The 22,171-nt window shown below is 38.5% G+C and overlaps 1 protein-coding gene across 1 annotated transcript in view; it reads right to left on the reverse strand.

The window, feature by feature from the left end:
• Window positions 1-8,274: 8,274 nt before the first annotated feature.
• CFAP58 (cilia and flagella associated protein 58) overlaps window positions 8,275-22,171 on the reverse strand; it is a gene marked incomplete at its 3' end in the record, with an annotated part of 34,549 nt that continues 20,652 nt past the window's right edge. Inside the window, exons 9-14 of the mRNA XM_008939248.1 lie at window positions 20,571-20,732; window positions 17,770-17,916; window positions 14,169-14,309; window positions 13,608-13,831; window positions 10,743-10,854; window positions 8,275-8,379 (exon numbers count right to left, since the gene is read on the reverse strand). Of these exons, the coding sequence (XP_008937496.1) occupies window positions 8,275-8,379; window positions 10,743-10,854; window positions 13,608-13,831; window positions 14,169-14,309; window positions 17,770-17,916; window positions 20,571-20,732 (891 nt within the window). The remainder of the gene's footprint in view (window positions 8,380-10,742; window positions 10,855-13,607; window positions 13,832-14,168; window positions 14,310-17,769; window positions 17,917-20,570; window positions 20,733-22,171) is intronic.

Consider the following 22,171-nt stretch of genomic DNA (forward strand, 5'->3'; position numbering starts at 1 on the left):
AGAGGGCTGGAACACCTCTCCTAGGAAAGAAAGGCTCAGTTGGGGTTGTCCAGCCTGCAGAAGACTCTGGCGTGACCTTATTGCAGCCTTTCAGCACCTAAGGGGGGCTTATAAGAAAGATGGGGATAGTCCTTTTAGCAGAGCCTATTGTAGTAGGCTGATGGTTTTACACTGAGAGGGTCTATTCGGATATAAGGAAGAAATTTTTTACAATGAAGGGGGTGCAGCTCTGGCAGAGGTTGCCCAGAGAGGTGGTAGAAGCCCCATCCCTGGAAACATTCAAGGTGAGGTTGGACAGGGTTCTGAGCAATCCTATCTAGTTGAAGATGTCCCTGCTCACTGCAGGGGGGTTGTACTAAATGACCTTCTTAAGGTCTCTCTCAACCCAAACCATTCTATGATTCTGTTCTGTGACCCACTAGAGTTCTCTTTCAAGCTCAAAGTCAAGTAAATATACAAATTCTGCTAAAAAACTTTAAAAATTGATTACACATTCATACACATTTCCCACCTACAAAACCTTTAGAGAGTTTCACTCTACTTGCAACTCCCTCATCTTTGTACATGACATCTGAATATTTCTAAAACACCATTAGAACAGCTAAAAATGGTGCAGATTCCAGAAGTTATTTTGATCTGTTTTATTTTAACTTCTCAAAGTAATTTGCACTTTGTTTCTGTCCAAAACCATTTATCATGGGAAATGTTTTGTTTATGAGGGTAATGTGGTTCCACGAATATTAACTAAAAATTAAACTCCTTCACTAAGAAAATTCTTCACCAAAAAATGTTTTGTTTGATCACTAAGTAATCTGCTTTGCTTCCAATTTCCCAGTCCCAGAAATATACACAGTATTTTTACTGGAAAATTTTCTTACTTGATAGAGCACCTGATTATCTTCACCTGAGGATATGAAAGTGATCAGAACCTTTCCTACCTCTTTTTCAAAACCCGGTTTAAACAAATATACCCTAAACAATTAAAAAAAAAAAAAAAAGGCTATTTTCCTAGGAAAAATTTTATTCTCTTCCATTTGAAATGCAAGATATGTGGGAGGAGGAAAGAATGTAAATGTCAGTGTGTTTTTAAGAGCAGTTTATCATGCTGTAAATTTCTATAGCATAGAACATCTTCTAATTCTAGATGGACTGAGATTAGAAGAGCTAAAATAAACTAATGCTCCAAGAAGCGTATTCAAAATACACAGAAGTAGAAATCAGCTCCTTTCTGAGAGCTAGGGCAAGAACCGAACATCCCTCACATCTCTCCTGAATTCTTAAGGCTCACACAAAACTTTCAGGTAAATATGTAGACCCTCAATAGACATTCACACAAATGACTTCTCTTTCCTGTTCCTGAGCTGAGAGTACTTATTACATCACCACAGGACTGCATACAAGTCCCAGTAAGTCGCACCAAGAATTATCACAGTGACCCTACAATTTACTCAGTGTGAGTAGTTCTATCCTGCTCACAGAACCCTACTGGATACACAATCAGGGCTTTTAAAAAATAAACAAATTAATTGGAAAAAATAACAACAGTGTCAGAACAAAAGGCACTAGAGAAATTCTAATTGTATGGAGAAATGATTATGCCTGGCACAGAATCACTAAAAGACACTAATCCTTCAACTTAATAGCAAAATACAAAACATTTCCACTTACAGAGTTAAAATCCCCAATCAAAGCCCTAGTTCAGCATTGAACATTTCAAGCACAACAAAAAGAAAATAAAAGGAGAGCACAAGAAGGAAAGAACCTGCAAAAGAAGTCCTGAAGGACGACTCCATACATTAAGTACCTCCATATGCCACTTCATACTCCATTGGAGACTCCAGTTCAAATCAGATTCAAGGTACCAAACTGAAATTAATTTGATGGCACTAACTCAGTAGGCTATTGTGCATCAAAATATTGTGCTGATAATTAGATATTTTTTGTTCATCACTAGTTAGAACTGGGTTACAGCCACAGTTCACAAGAATACATTATTTTTTCCTTTGAAAAAGTAACAGATTCTCTTCAGAGCCCAATTCTACATCAAGGCAATTCTTACAATATGCCTTTGACACACCAGTGCCTAATTCTGCATGGCACTGGGGAAGTAAACTTTTTCCTTATGATTCATACTCAGTTGAAATCCAAAAAGTAAATGTTAGGTCTGAGTCCTTGCTGTATTTCTCATCTCATTTCTATATTCAAATACAAATCCCTTGAAATTCTGGCCACCAACTTAGAACTGGAGTCATAAGATCAAAATCCACACTCCACCAGGTACTGTTTTCTCTCTCTCCTCTTCCTTAAGATAAATAACAGCCCTCAGGTTTTTATAAGGACAGGAAAGCATTTTTCTGCTTTTTCTTTCCATGTCAGGAACCATTTGATCAATAGTTGGAAGTTTTGCCAGCTTAGCTTTCTCAGTTAGTACTGCAATTTCTTTGTGCTGACATGGCTATGCCAGCTACTGGCTATGCAGTTAGATGCAAGTGTACTAGCATGGAAGTCTTCTGCCATTCAAGACCTGGTATAAGCTAAATCAGAAAAGTGGCACTTTTTTTTTGGCCAGTAGGAATAGTAGTTTTAAGCATAGAAAAGACCTAAAGCTCAATATACTTTCCCCTTTAACTGAAGGCTGAGAGAACCGCTAGCTTTAGCCACAAGATAGGGCATTCATCCTGTGCTTCCAGAGGAAGTCAAATCCTCCAGGAAATAGAGATAGAAAAGAGTCAAGTCCTCATAAAGTAAGAAAAGCCAAAAAGAAAATTTCCCTTTTCATTTTTGGACAGAAAAATCCCTTCAAAAGGCTGACTTTTATATATAATGATAAAGGAGCAGTAAGGAAAGGATTGTATTTTGGCAGTGGATTTTGCAGTTCACCTGTGACTTTCAGTGCATACAAAGCACTCTCCCAAACTACCTCTGCTAAAACCTCTCTAACGGCAAGATGACAGAGAAACAATAATGGGCAGGTCAAAAGAGACTCTTAGGGATTCTACAGTCATTAGTCTCCTGAAGTGAATTGCAGTTATTTTTATAAAAATGAACAATTCTGGAAAGAAAAAAAGAAAAAAATAAAAAAAAATCCCACCAAACCCAGACTATCTCCCCTACATCTAACATATAAGTCTGTTTTACTCTTAAATCCAAGTAGAACCTATACTTGGCATCAAAAATATATAAATGCCAAACTTGAGAAGGTAAGGTAAATTTCAGCCCTTTTGAAGATGTACAGATAATAAGTAATCTAAAACTGAACTGAGCCTTAAGAATACCAAAATAAAAGAAGGTAGTAGGAGAGTATTCTCCTGTTTTCCATAGCAGGCTATCCAATGTGAAAATCTCTTACTTGGCATTAGACCACATTTTCTGTATTATGTGCTGTATAATGGAAGCTACATGAGCACTGTGAGAGCAATGAAGAACCTAGCAGAACCATGCTTCATGATACTGCCAAGCTAGGGAAAGAAATTATTTTCAAAAGCAATAGGTTCTCATGAACTGTGCTGAAAAAAATGATACAAGATTGAAAATGCAGTGGTTTGGATAATAAATGGGCAGAACATTTTGTATAACAAATACATGGAGGCAGATCCCAAAGCTCCTTAGTTGGGAGAAAACTTTGATTTCAGTACCTGCCAGCCTGCGTAAATCCACACGGTAACAGACTGTTCTAAAGCAGATTTCCTTATGAAAGTTTAGTATCAGCTTAGAGAAAGAGAAATGGCTATGTATATGTTCAGACACTATAGCAACAAGCACCTCAAATTGGATAGAACAGCTCTACTACCAAGTTAGCACAAATGAAATAAAATATCTGCCTATTTTGAGTGTTTAGCTAGCTGTCGTTACTACTGAACTGAGTCATGTCTCTAATGTATTCATTCAAACACCACTGTAAGAGTGGAAATTATTTTATTGCCTTTTTACTTGATGTGAGGCATGCAAAAGCTAAGCTACCCAAGGTCACAGAGAAAGCCTCTCTCTCTCTTCTCCCTGTACCTGACAACACCTGAAATGAAACTCTGCTTCTATACTGGAGACTGCGGCATCCCCTCTACTCCTCCTACTCTCTGTCAGTGGGACTGTCAGTTCTTTGGGGGGATTGAAACAGCTCAAAACTTGGCTCAATTCAAGGACACGTGGGTGTTATCTGGCTGTAATCTCTTAATCAGATATATGAGCTAATCATGACTTTTGCCCTTGCACTCTTTGAAACTATGAGCTCAAGATGCTAACAGTCTGGAAGCATCACATCCTGACTGCCCAGTCCTGGTCTTTGATTGTTGACAACATAAAAAAATAGTGATTAAAAATACATATGTACAGAAAAAAAATTACTTCCACTACAACATGCAAGGCTTAAATGAGACACATTTCCCTTTGCTTCCCTCCAGAAATGGTCTGGGCTGCACATCTCCCTTTTACATTTATGAGCAGCCTTCTGAGATGACTGACAACAGAGGTAACTGACTTATAATGCGAATCTTTTCACCATTACCCATTCCAAGACATGTAGTTGAATAAAATTCTGCTCAGTCAGACATAAAATCAAATTAGAGGAGATCACTCTGAAGAGAAGGAACTAAATTTGAAACAAATAAAGCAGTGCATAATTCACTTTTAATGGAATAAGTTCCTAAAACCACACTAATCATAATCCTAACAAGGTAATACATTACACTGCGAGTTCACCACATCAGCGTTCAGTACACAGCAGAGCAGTTCAGCTTCAGTCATGTGAGGAATTTGCCACACACACAAAGTGAGCAAGTTTGGGGTTTTTTTTCAGTTGGGATTTGCTCATCAGAGCACTTCTGCTTATTAATAATCATACCTTGTGGCTATACAATACATTTTGGTCAAACCATATGTGTTCAAAAAGACCTTCACCCATCATTGAAATTCCTTGGGTAATACACAATGTATTTTTACACAAAGCCCTGCAATGCTACTTGACAGTTTAGAAAAGAAGCAAAATTGCTGTATCTTTTAACTGGTCAAATGCAGAAGGAAGGTAATGCCTCAAACATGGAAGCTGGCTAACCCTGAAGTAGTATTTCCTATATTTGGCAAAAATGCCATTGGATTTTTATTGATTATAAGTATTCAAGACCTTGGTTTTGGATCTGATTTTTAAGACAGTACTTTTCATCAGCACAGCTGCTCAGGACTGTGAGAATGCCTGAGTTAAAGGAGGAAGTATGACCATCTGCTTTGCAGCTCCTCTTCAAAGTCTCAGGATGTTCATACTTATTTGGTGTATGAGAGCTGATAGGTTACAACTGAAGACGCTGTGGCTACAGGGCACAGATAAACCAGAAATGAGAAAAGAGTTTAATAATTTCTATAACATGGGATAGCTTTCTATGCCTCTAATAAAGTATTCAACTCTGAAAATTCATTCTAAAAAAACCAACATTCAGCACGTTGCATATTCAATACCTCTCAGTAAATGTCTGATACAAAAAGCGTGCCCTGCTGACAGTTTAAGAGATATTTTTGTATGGGATTTTACAGTCAAGCTGGGTTCTTCCTCTACTGCCAGCAATCAAAATTTTCCGACTGAAATGTAGGGACTCGTTCTTTTAACCACATAGCATGGGTTGTAGCATGCTTTACAGCTGCATCATTTTCAAAGAACTAACAGATGAGAAATAGTGAAAAAAATAATAAAAAAAGATATGATCAAATACACATCAGAAGCAGGTAAAGTAAGCAGATGCTTCTCTACATGAATCTATACACTGTGATACTTAGCAAAATTTCCATTTATATACCCAGCTCATCCTGAAACATTGCTCCTTACTTAAAGCAGCTTTTATTTAAAAGACCATTTACAAAAAAATCCCCAAAAAGTAACAGTCAGAAGACAGAACTACAGTGCCTACAATACAAGTGGAATTCTTTTTTCCTTATATAAATATTCTGGCTCTGCACAGGGAAATAGCAAGGTGAATACCCTACAAGTCAAACCGAAGATTACTGACACTGAGCTCAACCATTTCCAGATGTGGGTTATTTCTGAATTCCAAAGGTGATTTTAATACTCATTATACAGTCCACGTAGTTTTTTGCACTCCATTTTATTACTACACTTCAATATGAGAGAATTTAAGTTGTGTAATATACACACACAAAACTTGTAGACACAGGTGCACACAAGCTCCAACTTCAAGAAATATCCTATTTGCCAGCGTGATGGCCACATACACATAAAAATGGTTATGTACAGCAAGCAGGAGAATAAGCTAGTTTTAAAGTAGATCATGCAATGGTTATGTCCTTGTTGCAGGCCCTTGTTGCCTCATGTCCAGCTTGTCATCTACCAGTACTCCCTGGTGCTTCTGCTCAGGTCTGCTCTCAATCCCTTGTTCCCTCAGCCTGTATTAAAACCATGGGTTTCCCCAACCCAGGTGCAGGACCTTACACCTGGCCTTGTTGAACCTATAGGTTCACATGACCTCACTTCTCAAGCTTGTGCAAGTCCCTCTGGATGGCATCCTGTTCCTCTGGCATGTCAACTGCCCTACTCAGCTTGGTGTCATCTGCAAACTTGCCAAGGGTGCACTCAATCCCCCTGTCCATGTCACTGATGAAGATGTTAAACAGTACTGGCACCAAAACAGACATCAGTGATCTCCACCTAGACATTGAGATGTTGACCACTACCCTCAGGATGTGACCATCCAAACAATTCCTTATCCACCAAACAGTCCACCCATCAAATCCATATCTCTCCAATTTAGAGAGAAGGATGCAGTAAAAGGCTTTACAGCAGTCTAGCCAGACAACATCTGTAGCTCTTCCCTTGTCCACTGATGCAGTCACTCCATCATAGAAGGTCACTAAGTTGGTCAGGGTTCCAACCTAGGACACAAAATATGTCATTAACAAGTCTAGATATAATAATTAAATATTATATTGCCAAACTCTGAATTAAATCTAGGGAAGTAATGAAAATGAAAACATCCAAAGAACAACAGAGTTGCCATAGAGGGACTGCTGCATAGACAGCAAGATTGTACCGATGGCTAGTATACTATCCTGGGCTCAAATACCTATTATTTCAAATATTTTCTTGGGCAAGCAACTTAATACTTCCATATCACAGTTCTTCACTTCTAAATAAGTATAGTGGCTAAATGAAAGCACACTAAGGATAAGGCAAGATAAGCAACAGAGACTATGTAAAAATCTAACAGAATTGGGTTTGTGCATGGATAAAGCACAGTAATTTTGAAGCTATTTTTGCTACATTTTGTTTAAGCTAACAAACTATTTCACTGACAGCATTTCAGTGCTATGCAACAAAGATTACCTTTCTCCAAGCAAAGGCACAATAAACCACGCATTACCTTCAAATAAAATTGCAGATCTATTTTTTCCTATGAAACAATAAAGAAAGAGAGACAAACCGTGTTCATCTGCTGAGCTTCTTCTCAAGACAGAAAGAGATTTAAGTCACACTGCACTCTTCATTGATCAATATCCAACATAGGCATCAAGACTACTAGGATATTTAGGGCCAGGATGGTAAAATCATATCTAGAGCTGGCAAAATGTAGCTATCTCTACAGTCACCCAAGAGGAGGAGACAAATATCCCAGTTTTACACCTATGGTTGAAGCCCAAAGATAGTCCTTTTTTTGTTCTGTTTGATAGCAATATTTGCACTGCAGAAATATAATCTGTCCTTGATTCTACACCATAAATCTTAGTCATACTACTGGGGTTAAGGGGCATCTGATACAGCCAAAAAAAAAAGATAAGATATCACAAAAATTATTTTTTGGCAAAGTTCAGCTCAAAGACCTTGAAGTCAAACGTGGCCCATACAGCAACATATCTAAATCACAGAAACACTGTAGGATTCTCTTTGCCAAAAGACAAGTTAAGCACAAATGGAATCAAACAAGAATATTCCTTCATGTCCTGGACATAACAGACATATTTAAAAGGACAAAAAAAGCCTTTCTAAAAGTCTAACACAGACATGAAGACTAATCTGTGATGTGAATAAACTAAAGCAAACCTTTCTTTTCCAGAGTTGTCAACGTATCAGTAACCAGAATATAAAAATCAACTAATGAGATGCTATTTGTCCTCTTTCAGTGAGCCAGTGCTGCCATCTAAAGCTATCTAAGGGGCATGCAAAAGAAATTTCAAGTCATGCATCTAGATAACATTCAGGAAGCACATCTGAGTAGACACAGAATGCAGAGTAAGACAAATATGTTAATAAGGTACAACAAAATAATGATGCTGCAGTACCTGAAGAAGCAATTCTTTCTCTATCACTTCACCTGTCTTGCTGATAAGCTGCTTCTGTAGTCTCTGTATTTTTTGTATCAGCTCGTAGGTGTTTGGGTCACTGGCCTAGACAAGAGCAAAGCAGTTTCAAAAATTATGCATTGTAATAAGTTAGTGTTTCTTGTTTGCAGATGAAAACTGTAATATCTAAGTGTTCAAAAGTGACAAACATAAAATCAGGTGGTAGTGTTCTGTTTGGTTTTGGTTTGGGTTTTTTTAGTGGTATGTATAAAGGGAATCCTGAAACTGACCTCTGTCTTTTGAAGATCAGTTGGAGCATGCTCATATTTAGCACTAGAATCCTCATGAATCCTCCTAAAACAGCTAATATAAACAGGAGTCCTTCGCAGCTTAACCCCCAAACCAACAAAGTTCAGTAGAACCACATGGCAGGGAAGGAGAAGACGGTTAGGTGTATCAGTTTTAGCAGAAACTGAAACTGCCCACTGACAAATGAAGAGCAGTGCAAGTACTTCCCACTGCTTTAAAAAGTTCAAAGAGTGCCAACTGAGTTTTAAGGAGAAGATTTTTCCCTTGAGCAAAAGAAAGAGGAACCACAATATAGTCTTGAAATATGTTGAGAAGTTCATAGGAACGAATTAAGGGGGTACATTGATGAATTATGAGGATTGAAAGTGTCCATATGTGTGGAATGTCATTCTTCAATGGAATTAAGGGCTTAAAAAGGTGACAGAGTGTAGGCACCACAGCAATGCCCTCTAGCTACATAGCCTGTAAACATCAGGAGCTAGATGTCTCTGCCTTCTCCTTCCCTTTTAATTCTTTTGTCAGAGATTGTACCTGGAGGAAGCTCTAAGAAGCAAATGGATAATTCTGTGAGGATTAGCCAGCAAAGCTTAATTTCCCACACTTTGCATCTTCTTGTTGTATCTTTTAATGAAGAGCAAAGTCTGACCAGAGCTTTTCCTCAGTTGAGGACTCACAATCAGTCTCTCATATGTGATTTCCCCCCTCTTATGTGGTGTCTCATAAGGATTAAAGTCACACCACAGTCAAGGCTCCAAAAATGTCTTGCTCTCTGTGTATTTGCTTGAGTTTATAAGGAACCTGGTATCTCATAGCTCTTAATCTTTTACCTGATTGTGTCTAAACTGACTAATCAGTTAAGTTTAACTGGGACACTAACACTGATATGCATGCAGTGCTCACAAAACAACATAATTTCCTGAGAAACCAGTCTAGAAAGCAGTTCAGTCCCTATGTCCCACCCAGTCCTTGTTTTTTTTTTTATAGTACTGCCCAAACGTGGTGCCAATTTGTGACAACTGTAGTGATATGAGGGTGTTAGTTCATTAGGAATTGAACCAAAACCCCATCAGGATTATTTTGTATGGATCTTGCCATCTGCTGGCCTTTCTGTGTTCCAAAAATAAACCAGTGACTTAGAATGGAAAGACATCATTTCCCATTAGCAGTCTCTTTATACATTCATCCTCACAACACTGGATGTTTTGACTGGTTTGATTTTCCTTTGTTACATGGTGCTGCTGGAGGTTGTACCTAGATGCCCTTAACCTAGTTCAGCATCCTGCATTTTATCTCCCTTCCATGAGTAAAGCTAAGCACACCGTTCAGCTTTAAGCTCAGCATGGAAGGATTAGAAATTAACTATCATGCTAGTAAAACAGCCAAAATATTCAGCTCTGCTTCTGTAGGGACTAGCATGTTACCACTCATTATGAGAGCAGTTAAGCAACCCAGTCTGGCATCAAATCAGAGATCTATGCAACAGAGAAATCTCAGCTGGCTCTGACTTACTTCAAAAATATCTAGTGATGCCAACTGATGTTCATATATTTGGTCTACTCTTTACAGTTTCCCCCCCTCCTTCATTTGGCAGGTTCAAATAGTGTGAAAATTTAGATTTGCTGCTTATGTAACAGTTGACCTCACATTACCTGGAATGTCTATCTTCAGGAGCCCACCACTGTTTATGTGGTGGTCTCTTCCTTTTCTCACAGATGTAATTTACGTTCTGACTTCATATTTGTCCATTCCCCAGTCACCTGTTCTATGACCTTTTCTAATGCCAGCTTTCTTCCCATATACACCTCTGTAATTGGTGAGGGTAGGATTGTATCTTTCCCCTATCATCCTCTTTCTCATCATCCATGTTAAGGAATCACCCTCCTCTAAATTCACCTTATGCATTCTTATTCCCTTTAGCACTTGACTGGCTCCTTACAAATCCCTCTGCAATTTTTCATTGAGAAAGTGACACAAAAAATAACACTGATTGCATTGTGCTAGGAAATCATTCATGCAGTTAACCATTCCACTGGTACTATGGAAATGTTGGTCTGCCTGCCCCTCCACATAATTTGCATAACAGTAAATGAAATAGGCTTTGTGCTGTGTCACTGATTTAGTAATATGGGCTTTGGGAACTTGAACTGCTGACACATCACCTCTAGTTTTCTCCATCTGTGAACGTTCAAGGGATTCTCCAGTTCTTCTTCCAAAACTTTGCACCGAGCCTGTTTCCTTAACAGTTCTTTCTGCATGTGATGGACCTCTTGTCTTAAGACCAGCATAAAACAAACAAAACAAAACAAAACAAAACAAAACAAAACAAAAATATAATACACACCACATATAAACCACATCAGTGTGACCAAGGCACTAATAGGGACAATAACAAATCATTTGCTCTTGCACAACAGTATGGAAAAGTGACTCTTGCGATTAATATTTGACATTGATACCACCAAACAGGTGAAACAATCAGGCCTCTTCATTCATTTTAGTAAGAATAGCTCAGAAAAGGGACTTTTCATCAGTTCCTGGAGAATTTGCCCAGCTGGCCGAGAAGGCCAAAAGCATCCTGGCCTGTATCAAAAACAGTGTGGCCAACAGGACTAGGGAAGTGATTGTGTCCCTCTGCTTGGCACTGGAGAGGCCACAGTTTGAGTAGTGGGTTCAGTTTTGGGCACCGCAGTATAAGGACATTGAGGTGCTGGAGCAGGTCCAGAGAAGGACAACAAAGCTGGTGAAGGGTCTCCAGAACATGTCTTATGAGGAGCAGCTGAAGGAACTGGTACTGTTTAGTCTGGAATAAGAGGAGGCTGAGGGGAGACCTTTTTGCTCTCTACAACAACCTGAAAGGAGGTTGTAGTGAGGTGGGTGTTGGTCTCTTCTCCCAGGTTACTAGCAATAGGACAAGAAAGAATGGACTCAAGTTGCGCCAGGGGAGGTTTCGATTGGATATTAGGAAGAATTTCTTTACTGAAAGGGTGGCGAGACACTGGAACAGGCTGCCCAGGGAGTTGGTGGAGTCACCATCCCGGGAGGTGTTAAAAAAACATGTAGATGTGGCACGTGGGGACATGGTTTAATGGTCATGGTAGTGTTGGGTGATGGTTGGACTTGATAATCTTGGAGGTCTTTTCCAACCTTAACGATTCTATGATTCTAATTTATTGCACAGCCTACTGGATCTCACTGCCTGTGTCTTCCCGTGTACATTAAGGCCAGAAGGACAACCAATTCATTTAGAGTATCCTACAAATCAGTTATGGAGACATATCCAGTTACCCCTGTATTGAATCTAACAGGTTGTGTTTGAAAGAAGGTTTTAAATCTACATGGACATCCTGATTTCAGTGGGAGAGAATCATAGGCTAGCCACAGGGTCATTGGGTCACAGAGCAACTGCTGTAGTTTATGCCCAGATACAGGCTAAACATAGAAAATGGCTCACACTCTAGGGCCTAGGGTATGACAGACACTGTTTTTTAGAGAATTTGTTTAATTTTTTTTTACTCTCAATCTCTTCCCCAAGAAATTTCAGGGGTGATTTGTTGATAAATCTGAAATGAATTGAGCACTCCCAAGACGCCTTGACAACGAGGCTTTTACAGTGGGGATACAAGGGCAAGGGGCAGGGAGAACAAGGCACATTTTGCAGTGGCCTGACCCTTATCACTTTAGTGGACAGATCCTGTAAGTGCTCCAAGAGGAAAGGAGGTGGAGGATCACCATATGCCTACTCTACCACTGAATCTTTTCCTGATAAGCTCAGAGTTGCATTCAGCTCAGCAGAGAGAAAAAGGTCTTTTTTTAACTGTGAGGTTGAACTAGGTTACAGAAGAGGAAGAACCCCCCCATCTCCAACTGGCAAATCAAGAAAGCCAATTAGCAGCACAGGTGATAAATGGAGTCTTTTGACAGGCAGTTTTCATGATGGTTTTGGACTTCATTAAAGCACGTGACTACTGCTGCAGTTAGCAAGAATTGATCCACTGTCCTGGCATGCATGGCACTATACTTCAATACCATCACCGAGTTTCAATACAGTAACAGACTTCAGCTGAGTGCATTTGGGCAGCAAGTTCAAATCCTATTTCTGTCTGCAATCAGTCGATGAAAACTGCAATTGCTAATGTTTTGTGCCCAGTTCTCCTTTCTGTTACACCAAATCAAACTGGCATAATTCCACTGGAGTCGATGGGACTGACCAGAGACTGAAGTTAATTTCCTCTGGTGAAAGCCACAGAATTATACTGATACAATTAAGCTAAAGATTATGCCCAAAACTGTGGTAGCTACATAGAATTAATATGACTGTTACCTGTTAAAGGTAGCTGCCTCTCCTTACGAACCAAGACTGAGTCTATAGAAAATAACAATAGTTTCCCTTCAGCAAATAATGCACCTTATATAGAGGAGAGCTTAAAAGCAAAAAAAGGGAAACATTAAGCCAGAGAAGGAGGAGATAAATCAGGCTGGGACTATCAAACCTCTGTTTTAAAGAAACACAAGCTTCAATGAAAATTTAACTAAATCTTTCTCAGAGAGCAAGTCTGCATATAAATCTGGAAGGAGAGAGCTTTGAAATGTGCAGGGGTTTGCAGTAAATATGTCAAGTGTTCCCTATCTTCTGCGCATTGCCTAATAAAAAGCAGTTCCACTAATTTGGGCCTCGGATATCACTAAGTAGCTCATGGAGCTACAGACACCTTTGGTGATGCTGTCGGTCAAGTTTATTCTGTAGTCAGTAATTCACAGTATAAGGGGAAATACAAAAGATATTTCAACTTTAGCCGAGGTCTCTTTTTTATCTCCTTTCGTCCTTCTTACATAGTAATTTTCCTAATTACTGATAGATTGTTTTGTCATTTTAATCCAGTCTGTGGTTGAGGTCAAACCAAACAATCCCTTTCTCCAAGGTATAAGAGTTTGTTGGTACAAATCTTTACCATGCATAAACCATTTTCTCTCTCCAACACAGAATCATGGATGCAGTCCCATAGAAATGTATTGAGTTTTGCTACCTGAGCTCCTCCACGTTAGCTACACTCTTGCCCAGTATTCCCTTCTCACGCTGAAGGTTTTTGATCTCCAGTTTGAGGAGTCGGATGTCTTCCACTCTCTGCCGGTACTGGGCTTCACCCTTGTTTAAGATGGACTGCTGAATTTTGATCTTTTCATAGAGAAGGGCTGCTTCATCACTGCGCCGAACAAGCTGGGACCCCAGGATATCTCTTGCTTTGATAACCTAAGGACACAGGGCAAAGCAATAATCTGAATTATAGATCCTCAGGACAATCCCAAAGTATCATGAGTATATTTGCACCAGTCAAAACCACGTGTGCTGTTACTAGTGAAAGCATATGGCAAGGGCCTAATTGTCTCCCTAGTAGGGGTTCAGTTAGCTGAATAGTATAAGCTACACATTCCAATCACTTCAATACCTTAGCATTTGCATTTCGATGGCACTATAAAGCTTTAGAAGTACCACATTTACAGTATCTTAGCATCTTGATCTTAAAAAGACACTGGACAAAAGAGGGAACACAATGCAGCATTTGAAAAGCCAAATTAGAGCTTCCTACCTGTTCAAGTTCCTTATTTTGCTTCAGTCTCTCAGCATCAGCTTCAGCAATTATTTTTAGGAGTCTTCTCTCTTCTGCCTCCTGATTTTCTATAAAGCATTTGGTTTCCAGAGCCTGCTTTTTCATCTTAAGCAGTTCAGCCTGATGGAGGCAAAGAATATAGGTAAACTGTGCTTAGTAACATCCTCCCATTACAGAAACCAGGGATTAAGAGTTAGGATTTTATTAAGTCGCATACTTTCTTTTAGTTTCCTGAAAGGCACATAAATTGTTAGCTTTTCAGAAAAGGTCACCAACACAAGCATGCATGAAGACCCATAAAGAAATCTGTAATCAGGATTTTAATATAATGTTAGACACAATAGAAATTTTAGCAGATTTTTATCTATGAAAATGGTTCAAATTGTAATTCAGGGACACCTCATTTAATAACAATTTTGCAAAAATTAAATAGCTCATATTTGGAAAGCTTTTCAATGGGGCTGCTATTCAAAGTTCAAAGTCAGTCTGGGATGTGAGAAAGAATAGTTCACCTTGCTGGAAAGGGCAACAATCTATGCTATGTAATACAAATCATCATCAGCTCGGGACAGGCTTCAGACTAAAATAACAGAATTGGTAGTGAAGATGGCAGCCAGGCATGGAACAGCCAAATTAAAGAGCCCTAGCACTTTAGTGGGTGTGTCGATGAGTAAGACTAGCAAAAGAAGGGTTGTTCTTAAGTGCAGAAGTAATGCACTGTTACAGTAACATCAACTAACACTGGAACATGCCTGATAATTCTATCCCACTGTCATGAACTCTATAATACAAGGCCTGCATGTCAATAAAAACTAATAGGGTCTTGTTGGATTATTAGAAATTTCTATCATTGCTAGGCTATTAAAGTCAAAATGGAAGCAGCTGACTACAGTCCATCTTCACAGGTATGAAAACTTTCAAGCCTTGACTCAAAGACTTTGCCACAACTGACCCTGAATACAGGATGACATTCAAGCTGCCTTTTTGGGAAAGGGCATCATCCAATGCTGAAAGAATGTGGCTGTGATGAAGGCTGCACCAGCAAAACATTGATTTAAGACAGAAACAGTTCCATCATCATCATCATAAAATAGCTTGTTCCATTCTTATTTTCCTTAATAAAATCTTCATTTTCCAAATGTGCAACACTTACATCTCTCTTATTCAGTGTTAGATGTTCATCAGAATCCATCAGCAAATAAAAATGCAAGCCACTTCACATCGAAATGCAATCAACACTCTGCAAAATCTGTCTACAAATGTAAAACTGCTCATGCGTTTGTCATTGCTGCATAATATTTTTTTAATATATCAAAATTCTATGTTCTCCTTATGTCATAAAAAATATGAGTTGTAAACAAGAAGTGGCATTAGATCTCGGCAGCTAACATTCATATAAACAAATCTCCTCATTGGAATGCACTCAGTTAAAATAAATCTGAACTGCATTGTATAGTAAAGAACACAAATACTTTAAGCCACACAGAGGCCTCACAAGCTAACAGGACTTTCACTTAGATTAAATATGCTAAAAATTACAGTTTGAGGGACTGTGTACATTATGTAAGAGAAAAGGAAATGAATAAACAGTTACTGTGCAAGCAGAAAAATAGTCAGGTCTGAAACTGCTGTAAATCAGCAGAGCTCATTTGAAGTTGGTTCAGAGAGTTTGTAAGAACTGAAGAACAGTCAGCAAGAAAGAAGAATTTCTGTGGGACCTATGGCAATAGCTCAAACTTAATTCCAACCAAATTCTTTAGAATCTGAAATATTAGCATATGTGAAGAGGGCTTTTTTGTTTTCTAGAGGTGGGAGCAAAATATTAATTTTATAAAAGATATAAGTGAGTCTGGACATAAATTGCTGAAATAACAAGTCTGAGGTTTTACATCTAGATTTCTAGAAAATGTAAAAAAGACATGCACAAGCATCCACAAAAATATACAAAAGCATTGGACAGCAGCGCAAAGCTGGAGGGCCATAGTTCTTACAGCTTTCAGATACTCATTTTTCAACATCTGGATGCTTTTTCAAACCAGTCTGACTCACAAGGCTGTATGAAGGCCAACTGAAACCAAAAGATGGCATTGAACTGGCTTAAATGGAGCTTGGGTCAGGTGTCCTCTGTTTCATTTACCATGATCACACATTTTTAAGATCTTTATGCCAGCCAGGGCAAGCAGAAATAGAATGTGTGTATAACCTCATTCCTATGAATCCCAGTCCTCCATGATTTAGTGTGTTCTTTAAACTGATTTTGCAGAAACAGCTTGCTTCCTTCCTTCCTTCACATTACTGCAAACAGGACAGATTGAAGCCTGCTTGCTACACAAATAATTGGGTTCTTTTGTGACTATGTCAATCATCTCCCTCTTTGAGTTCTCTTCTGCTTTAGTATTCAGCAGAGACACTCAGGCAGAAGACCACGATGCCCTGAAGCTATTCAGTAGTGTGATGTCAGTGTATGGACATACCTGCTAGTGAATAATTGAGTGAGTGGGTAAACCATGTTGCAATCATATGTTTGTCAAATGGATGGCAGACAGTTCTGAGGCGATGAGTCAGAACTTGGGACTAGTTAAGGCAGAAAGCTGCACACAGGAAATAAGACACTGTTTGACTTCTCCATCACTGATAGAACAACTCTGAGAGAGATCAGGTACAAGAACACAAATTCATTACCTATTTGCAAAGCTCTATTGACATCTTGTCATAACTGTAATGTGCTGAGAGGGGCTGAAATCTCAAGAAGTCATTGCAGCATAGCAATAAACTGACAAAAGAAAACATTGTGGAAAGTGGCAGGGGACTTTTGTTTTTGCAGGGTTTTGATTGTTTCCTGGTTTGTTTTTTTTTTTCCTAGTGCCTAACGAAGATTAAAAATAAGCTGCTGTGGACAGTAACTCCTTAAATCTTTTGATTCAGCAGATTGTGTTGAGATACCACCACAAATCTAATAGCTTCTCTAAGGATGGGCTTCAACCAGTGATGAATATAAGAACCAGAACTTCAAGCTCAGATATCCTTCAATTTAAAACAGATTTTTGCTGCTTTATACCACATTATTAAAATAATTTTCTGTGCAGAGGGACCTACTAAAAGGCATGGCCTAACTTTAAGACTCATGTTTGCTAGTCATATAGAAATACAAGGTTATCAAGTGTAACGTAGTGGGGTTTGCATTTAAAAATGGCAGAGTGAAAAAAAAATTTAAAATAAAAGCTTGAACTATAAGGGTCTATATTAAAAGGTTTGCTAGAATCAGGCTATCCCAAAATCCACATTTCTGCAAGCAAAATGGAAGGTTTTAGCAAAAATGTTCAGTCACCAAAAGATTTAAAGCTTCCAACAGACAATCCAGCACCTTCCTGATTATAATTATAGGCAGAGATCAAATTTGTCAGATACATGGAAGATCTGTGTAACTAATACTTCTAAAGGATACTGAGATCTTGTGCTTCAATAACAGAATAGTTTATTAAAAACAGCAAACCAACCACTACAGACAGGGAACGTAATGCAGTCTGTGGAATCATGGGAACCATCCTTTGTAAAACAGGGTATATGTAACAGCTCTTACTTTCAGTGATTCCTTCTCCTTCTCTATTTGCTGATGTTCTAGATGTGCTTTCACAAGGGCTGCTTCTTTGCCCATGACGTCCTCTTTCAGCTGATCCACTTGACGTGTCAAAGTTTTCACTTTGTTTGTCATTTCTGCTATTTCATCCTAATAGGACAGAAAATGTGACCACAGAGAGGTGTCAAAAAGAGCTAGTTTGTGGCTGGGAGTTCAGGCTATTTTGATGTTGGAATATGTAGCCACAGTGCTTGAGAGGAGCTCTGTTGTACATACCACAAGACATTTTTTTTTAATCCAACAGAACAAAACAGTTTCATTAAGACAATTTTTTTTTGTTTATGCCAGCATGACATTACAGTTAAAAAGCCTTTAAAAGACACATTGACAAAAATAATGACCATCAGTTCTGAGTATAATAATCCACTTGGAGTGCCGGGCACAAGAACTAGCAGTCCATCCAAATTAGTAAGATTCTGATCCTGTCCATCTGTTTTCATGCATACCCATAATTAAGATGCCTATATGCCTGCAAGGGGGTATAGGAAATGCTTCTCTCCGTTTTGTCTGTGTGATAGCTTGCACATAAGTACAACGGGGAAAAGTGTACTCAGATGTTGACAAGGCCCTGGTATGAGAATATTTAGCATGTATTTTAAGCTGGAAGACTGGCAGCACTGCAGAGAGATCAGGTCACTAGGAACACTTCTACTCACAGCACAGGGGGTCCTGCCCCAACAAAATTAAGAAACTCTTGCAACTCATTGCGGTGATGGCACACGTTGCATCATGAAATGGAAGCTAATAAATGCAATGCTTAGACAGACGTGCTTTTCTGGACCTAATTTAAGCAGCTTTAGAAGCTATCATTCCTCTGCCAGAGCCTGCCACGTCAGAGAAGACATTGTAGTACATTGTTTCAGCAGTAAAACAGGGTAACTTAGAGCTTTTTCAGCACTGCCCACCATAGGTGTGGATTTACTTGACAAATGGGTGACTTTTACTTGCATGACATGCATAACATAGTTCTGTTTAACATAGAATCATGACGTTCTTAACAAACAGTAGGAGAAAATACTGGTTAGTAGTCTGGCAGCCCTCAAAAACAAGATCTGTGGGCTCCACACCTATTTGGCAAATTAAATGAACCAGAACTAAATGTAGCAATATGCCATCAGGCTCCCCTGCTTGCATGCTCAGCCACTCCGGCAAATGCAAAAGCCATATTAAAAGCTATCTTTGCTAAACACCCTATAAATCCCTTCAATATTGTAAAAGATGAGGGAGATTTAAAATACAGTGCCCAGACACATATGCAAATACATTCCAAATCCCATATTTAATGAAGAACAGGAAGAACACACAATTTCTGCAAATATGTCTCCTAATCAACTTGCTTAAACAAATAACCTCTTAACACCAAAAGAAACCCCATCAGGCAGTTATCCAATATTTATCTCATATTAACAGCCTGACAGCATGTCTTTTCCAAGAGATTTTACCAAGCTGAACATTATAGTACTCGAGAACACTAGAAAGGTAGGCAACAAGGGATCTTTCCACATTAAGCAATTGAAAAATACTTACATCTAGCTTCATCTAAACAAGCTTGTGTGAATTTGTGTAAAATTATTTACTGTAATTTTTACCACAACCCTCTTTTACTTATTTCTTGGCTGGCTGACCTGTTACTAAATGGTAAATGGCTATTTTTTCACTGCTACACATAATATTGCCTTGGCCAAAAGTTTTTTTGGGGTCAGCTGTCTTTTCATACAGGACTTACTAAACCAAGTATTAAAGTCTAAACACCAGCCACTAACAAAGGCTCAGCTCTGGAACTGTGAACACCATTGTGTATATCACCATATAACACAAAACCTGAAAAAGCTGATGAGTTCATTGCTTTATTTTGTAACTCAGCACATAGATGCCAGTTCTCTATAAGTAAGGAAATTTATGTTGTATATTAGAAAAAAAAAAAAAAAAAGGTCCTAATCTCTGCCATTTGTAATAGGATTTGTGTAGTATTTTAGATTTTTACATGAGAATAACAGGATGTATGCTTAAGTGATCTCTTCTCTTCATCTAGTACTGTTAGTGAGATCCCCAAGGATCAACGAGTCCACAGGGCCACCAAAATGATCAAGGGATTGGAGCACCTCTCATATGAAGACAGGCTGAGGGAGTAGGGGCTGTTCCCCCTGGAGAAGAGAAGGTTCTGGGGGGACCTTATAGTGACCTTCCAGTACCTGAAGGGGCCAACATGAAGGCAGGTGAAGGTCTATTCAAAAGAGTTTGTAATGCTAGGACAAGGAGTAATGGTTTTAAACTAGGAAAGGGTAGATTTAGACTGGATATTAGAAAAAAAAAATCTGTAATATAAGAGTAATAGATCATTGGAATGTACTGCCCAGAGTGGTAGTGGAGGCCCCAACCCTGGAATCATTCAAGGTCAGGCTTGATAGGGCCCTGGGTGACCTGACTTAGGTAGAGATGTCCCTGCTTGTGTGGGGATGTTGGACCAGATGACCTCTAGAGGTCCCTTCCAGCCTAAAACATTCTATGATTCTATGATGCTATGATATTGCCACATGACTGTGGACTCCTGTTTCCAGTCAATACACAAATTGTCCAAATAAAATGTCAGAGACCTAAAACTTTCATTTTCCCAAAACACACTGGAATGAAGAAACCATTTCTGCCATTTATTCAGTGAGCTATCCTTTTAACAAATTAAAAATAGATCAGAAAAAACAAACAAGTGCAGAGAAAGTAACACAAGGAAAACCATATCCTTTTACCTTAGCTTCAATCAGACTTTTACTGTACAGGTTCCTCTCTGTTCTCACAGTTTCACAGTGGTTTTGTTGCTGTTGTAATTTAATCACAGACTCTTCTATTTTCTTCTCATAGTCACAGATCTGTACTTCCTGTGTTTCAATATGTTTGAGGTGCTGGAGGACCTAGAGTGGAAAGAAAGCCGTGAACATGATTAAACCATCGTCACAAGATTATAAGGATGGGGGAGAGTTTGCGATTTTCTTCTAAGGTGATGAGTTCAACTCCCTGTAATGAGAATTTTTAGCTCCAGCTAAAAATCACTTCAGTTCAAGTAAAAGTTTAACCTGTCTGCATTGTTCACATGGGACAACATTTTACTTTAACCTGATACCTAGGTTTTGTTCAAGATAAAATCTTACAGATCTGCACATATTTAATTTAAAAACAAGCTACAGAAAATATTGCCAATGAGTGTGTTCAATAAAATCAACAGAAACAGCTTTAATCAAGAACAGCCTTAGGTTATTTATGGAGCAAAGCTAGACTTTGTATGTTTTGGATGTCAGCTGTATGATAAGATGAATAAAAACACATGTTTTTCCAAGAAGCCCTACATGTACTCCTATATTCTAACAGCTTTTTTACAATGAACACATGATCAGAAATTCTTAGTGATCACAAACTGCTGAAATATAATTGCAGTAATAAGAAAGTTAATGTACCTTACACTTGATCTTGAGGACTGGACTAGATGACCTTTAAAGGTCCCTTCCAACCCAAAGCATTCTATGATTATATGATCTAAATAAGCAGGTAATCACAACTAGTTGTTTCTGTGAAAGATTAGAAATAATGATGTGAAGATTACCCGAAGAGAATGGAGTACTGTTGGCTGTAGAAAGAAGATGATCACATACAATATTGATAAACAAAAATACTAAATTTTATAGATGCCTTAATTAAACAGTTATCAGCATGACAATATATAAGAATTACTACATTAAAGGAGCAAAAATACAAATAGCTGCTAATCATTATGATGGGCTTTGCTTTGTTTTTGTTTGTTTGCTTGTTTTTTAATGTAAGACCCTTCCTCTTGTTGTACAAATTTGGAAACTGAGGAGCGCAAGCAAGCAGTATTCAAATAGAAGTCATCTTTCAAAGAAAGAAGATTAAAAGAAATAAAAAGCAAACTAAGGAGTACACACATCACGAGTATAATTTTTCAGGGTATAGATGAGAAAAAAAATGCCATCCTTCAAGCTGGAAAAAAGATCAAGCATTAAAGAAAAAGCCAAGGAATCACACAGACAGAATCCAGGAGAGTAGTCCATTTACAATTGCATTTCATATCTAGCTGTCCTGACTGTTTTTGAAGGAAGCACTCTGAGCTGAAGTTTATGTTTGTATGTTAAAGCAAAAGGATAAAAAAAAGAAAGTTCACATCAAACAGTCAATAACTACAAAGTTTGCAGTCATCAATGTTATCCCTCGCTTAGCAGTAAAGCCTTGTGATTTCTAAATATGGGGCATGAGCTTAATTAACTGATCACTCTACCAGGTATCTCCAACCAACTTTGAAGATAGCTAAATGTAGAAATTTTTATTACAGCAGCAGGAA

This window comes from Merops nubicus, unplaced genomic scaffold, assembly GCF_000691845.1.
Source record: "Merops nubicus isolate BGI_N331 unplaced genomic scaffold, ASM69184v1 scaffold19554, whole genome shotgun sequence".
Lineage (NCBI taxonomy): Eukaryota > Metazoa > Chordata > Aves > Coraciiformes > Meropidae > Merops > Merops nubicus.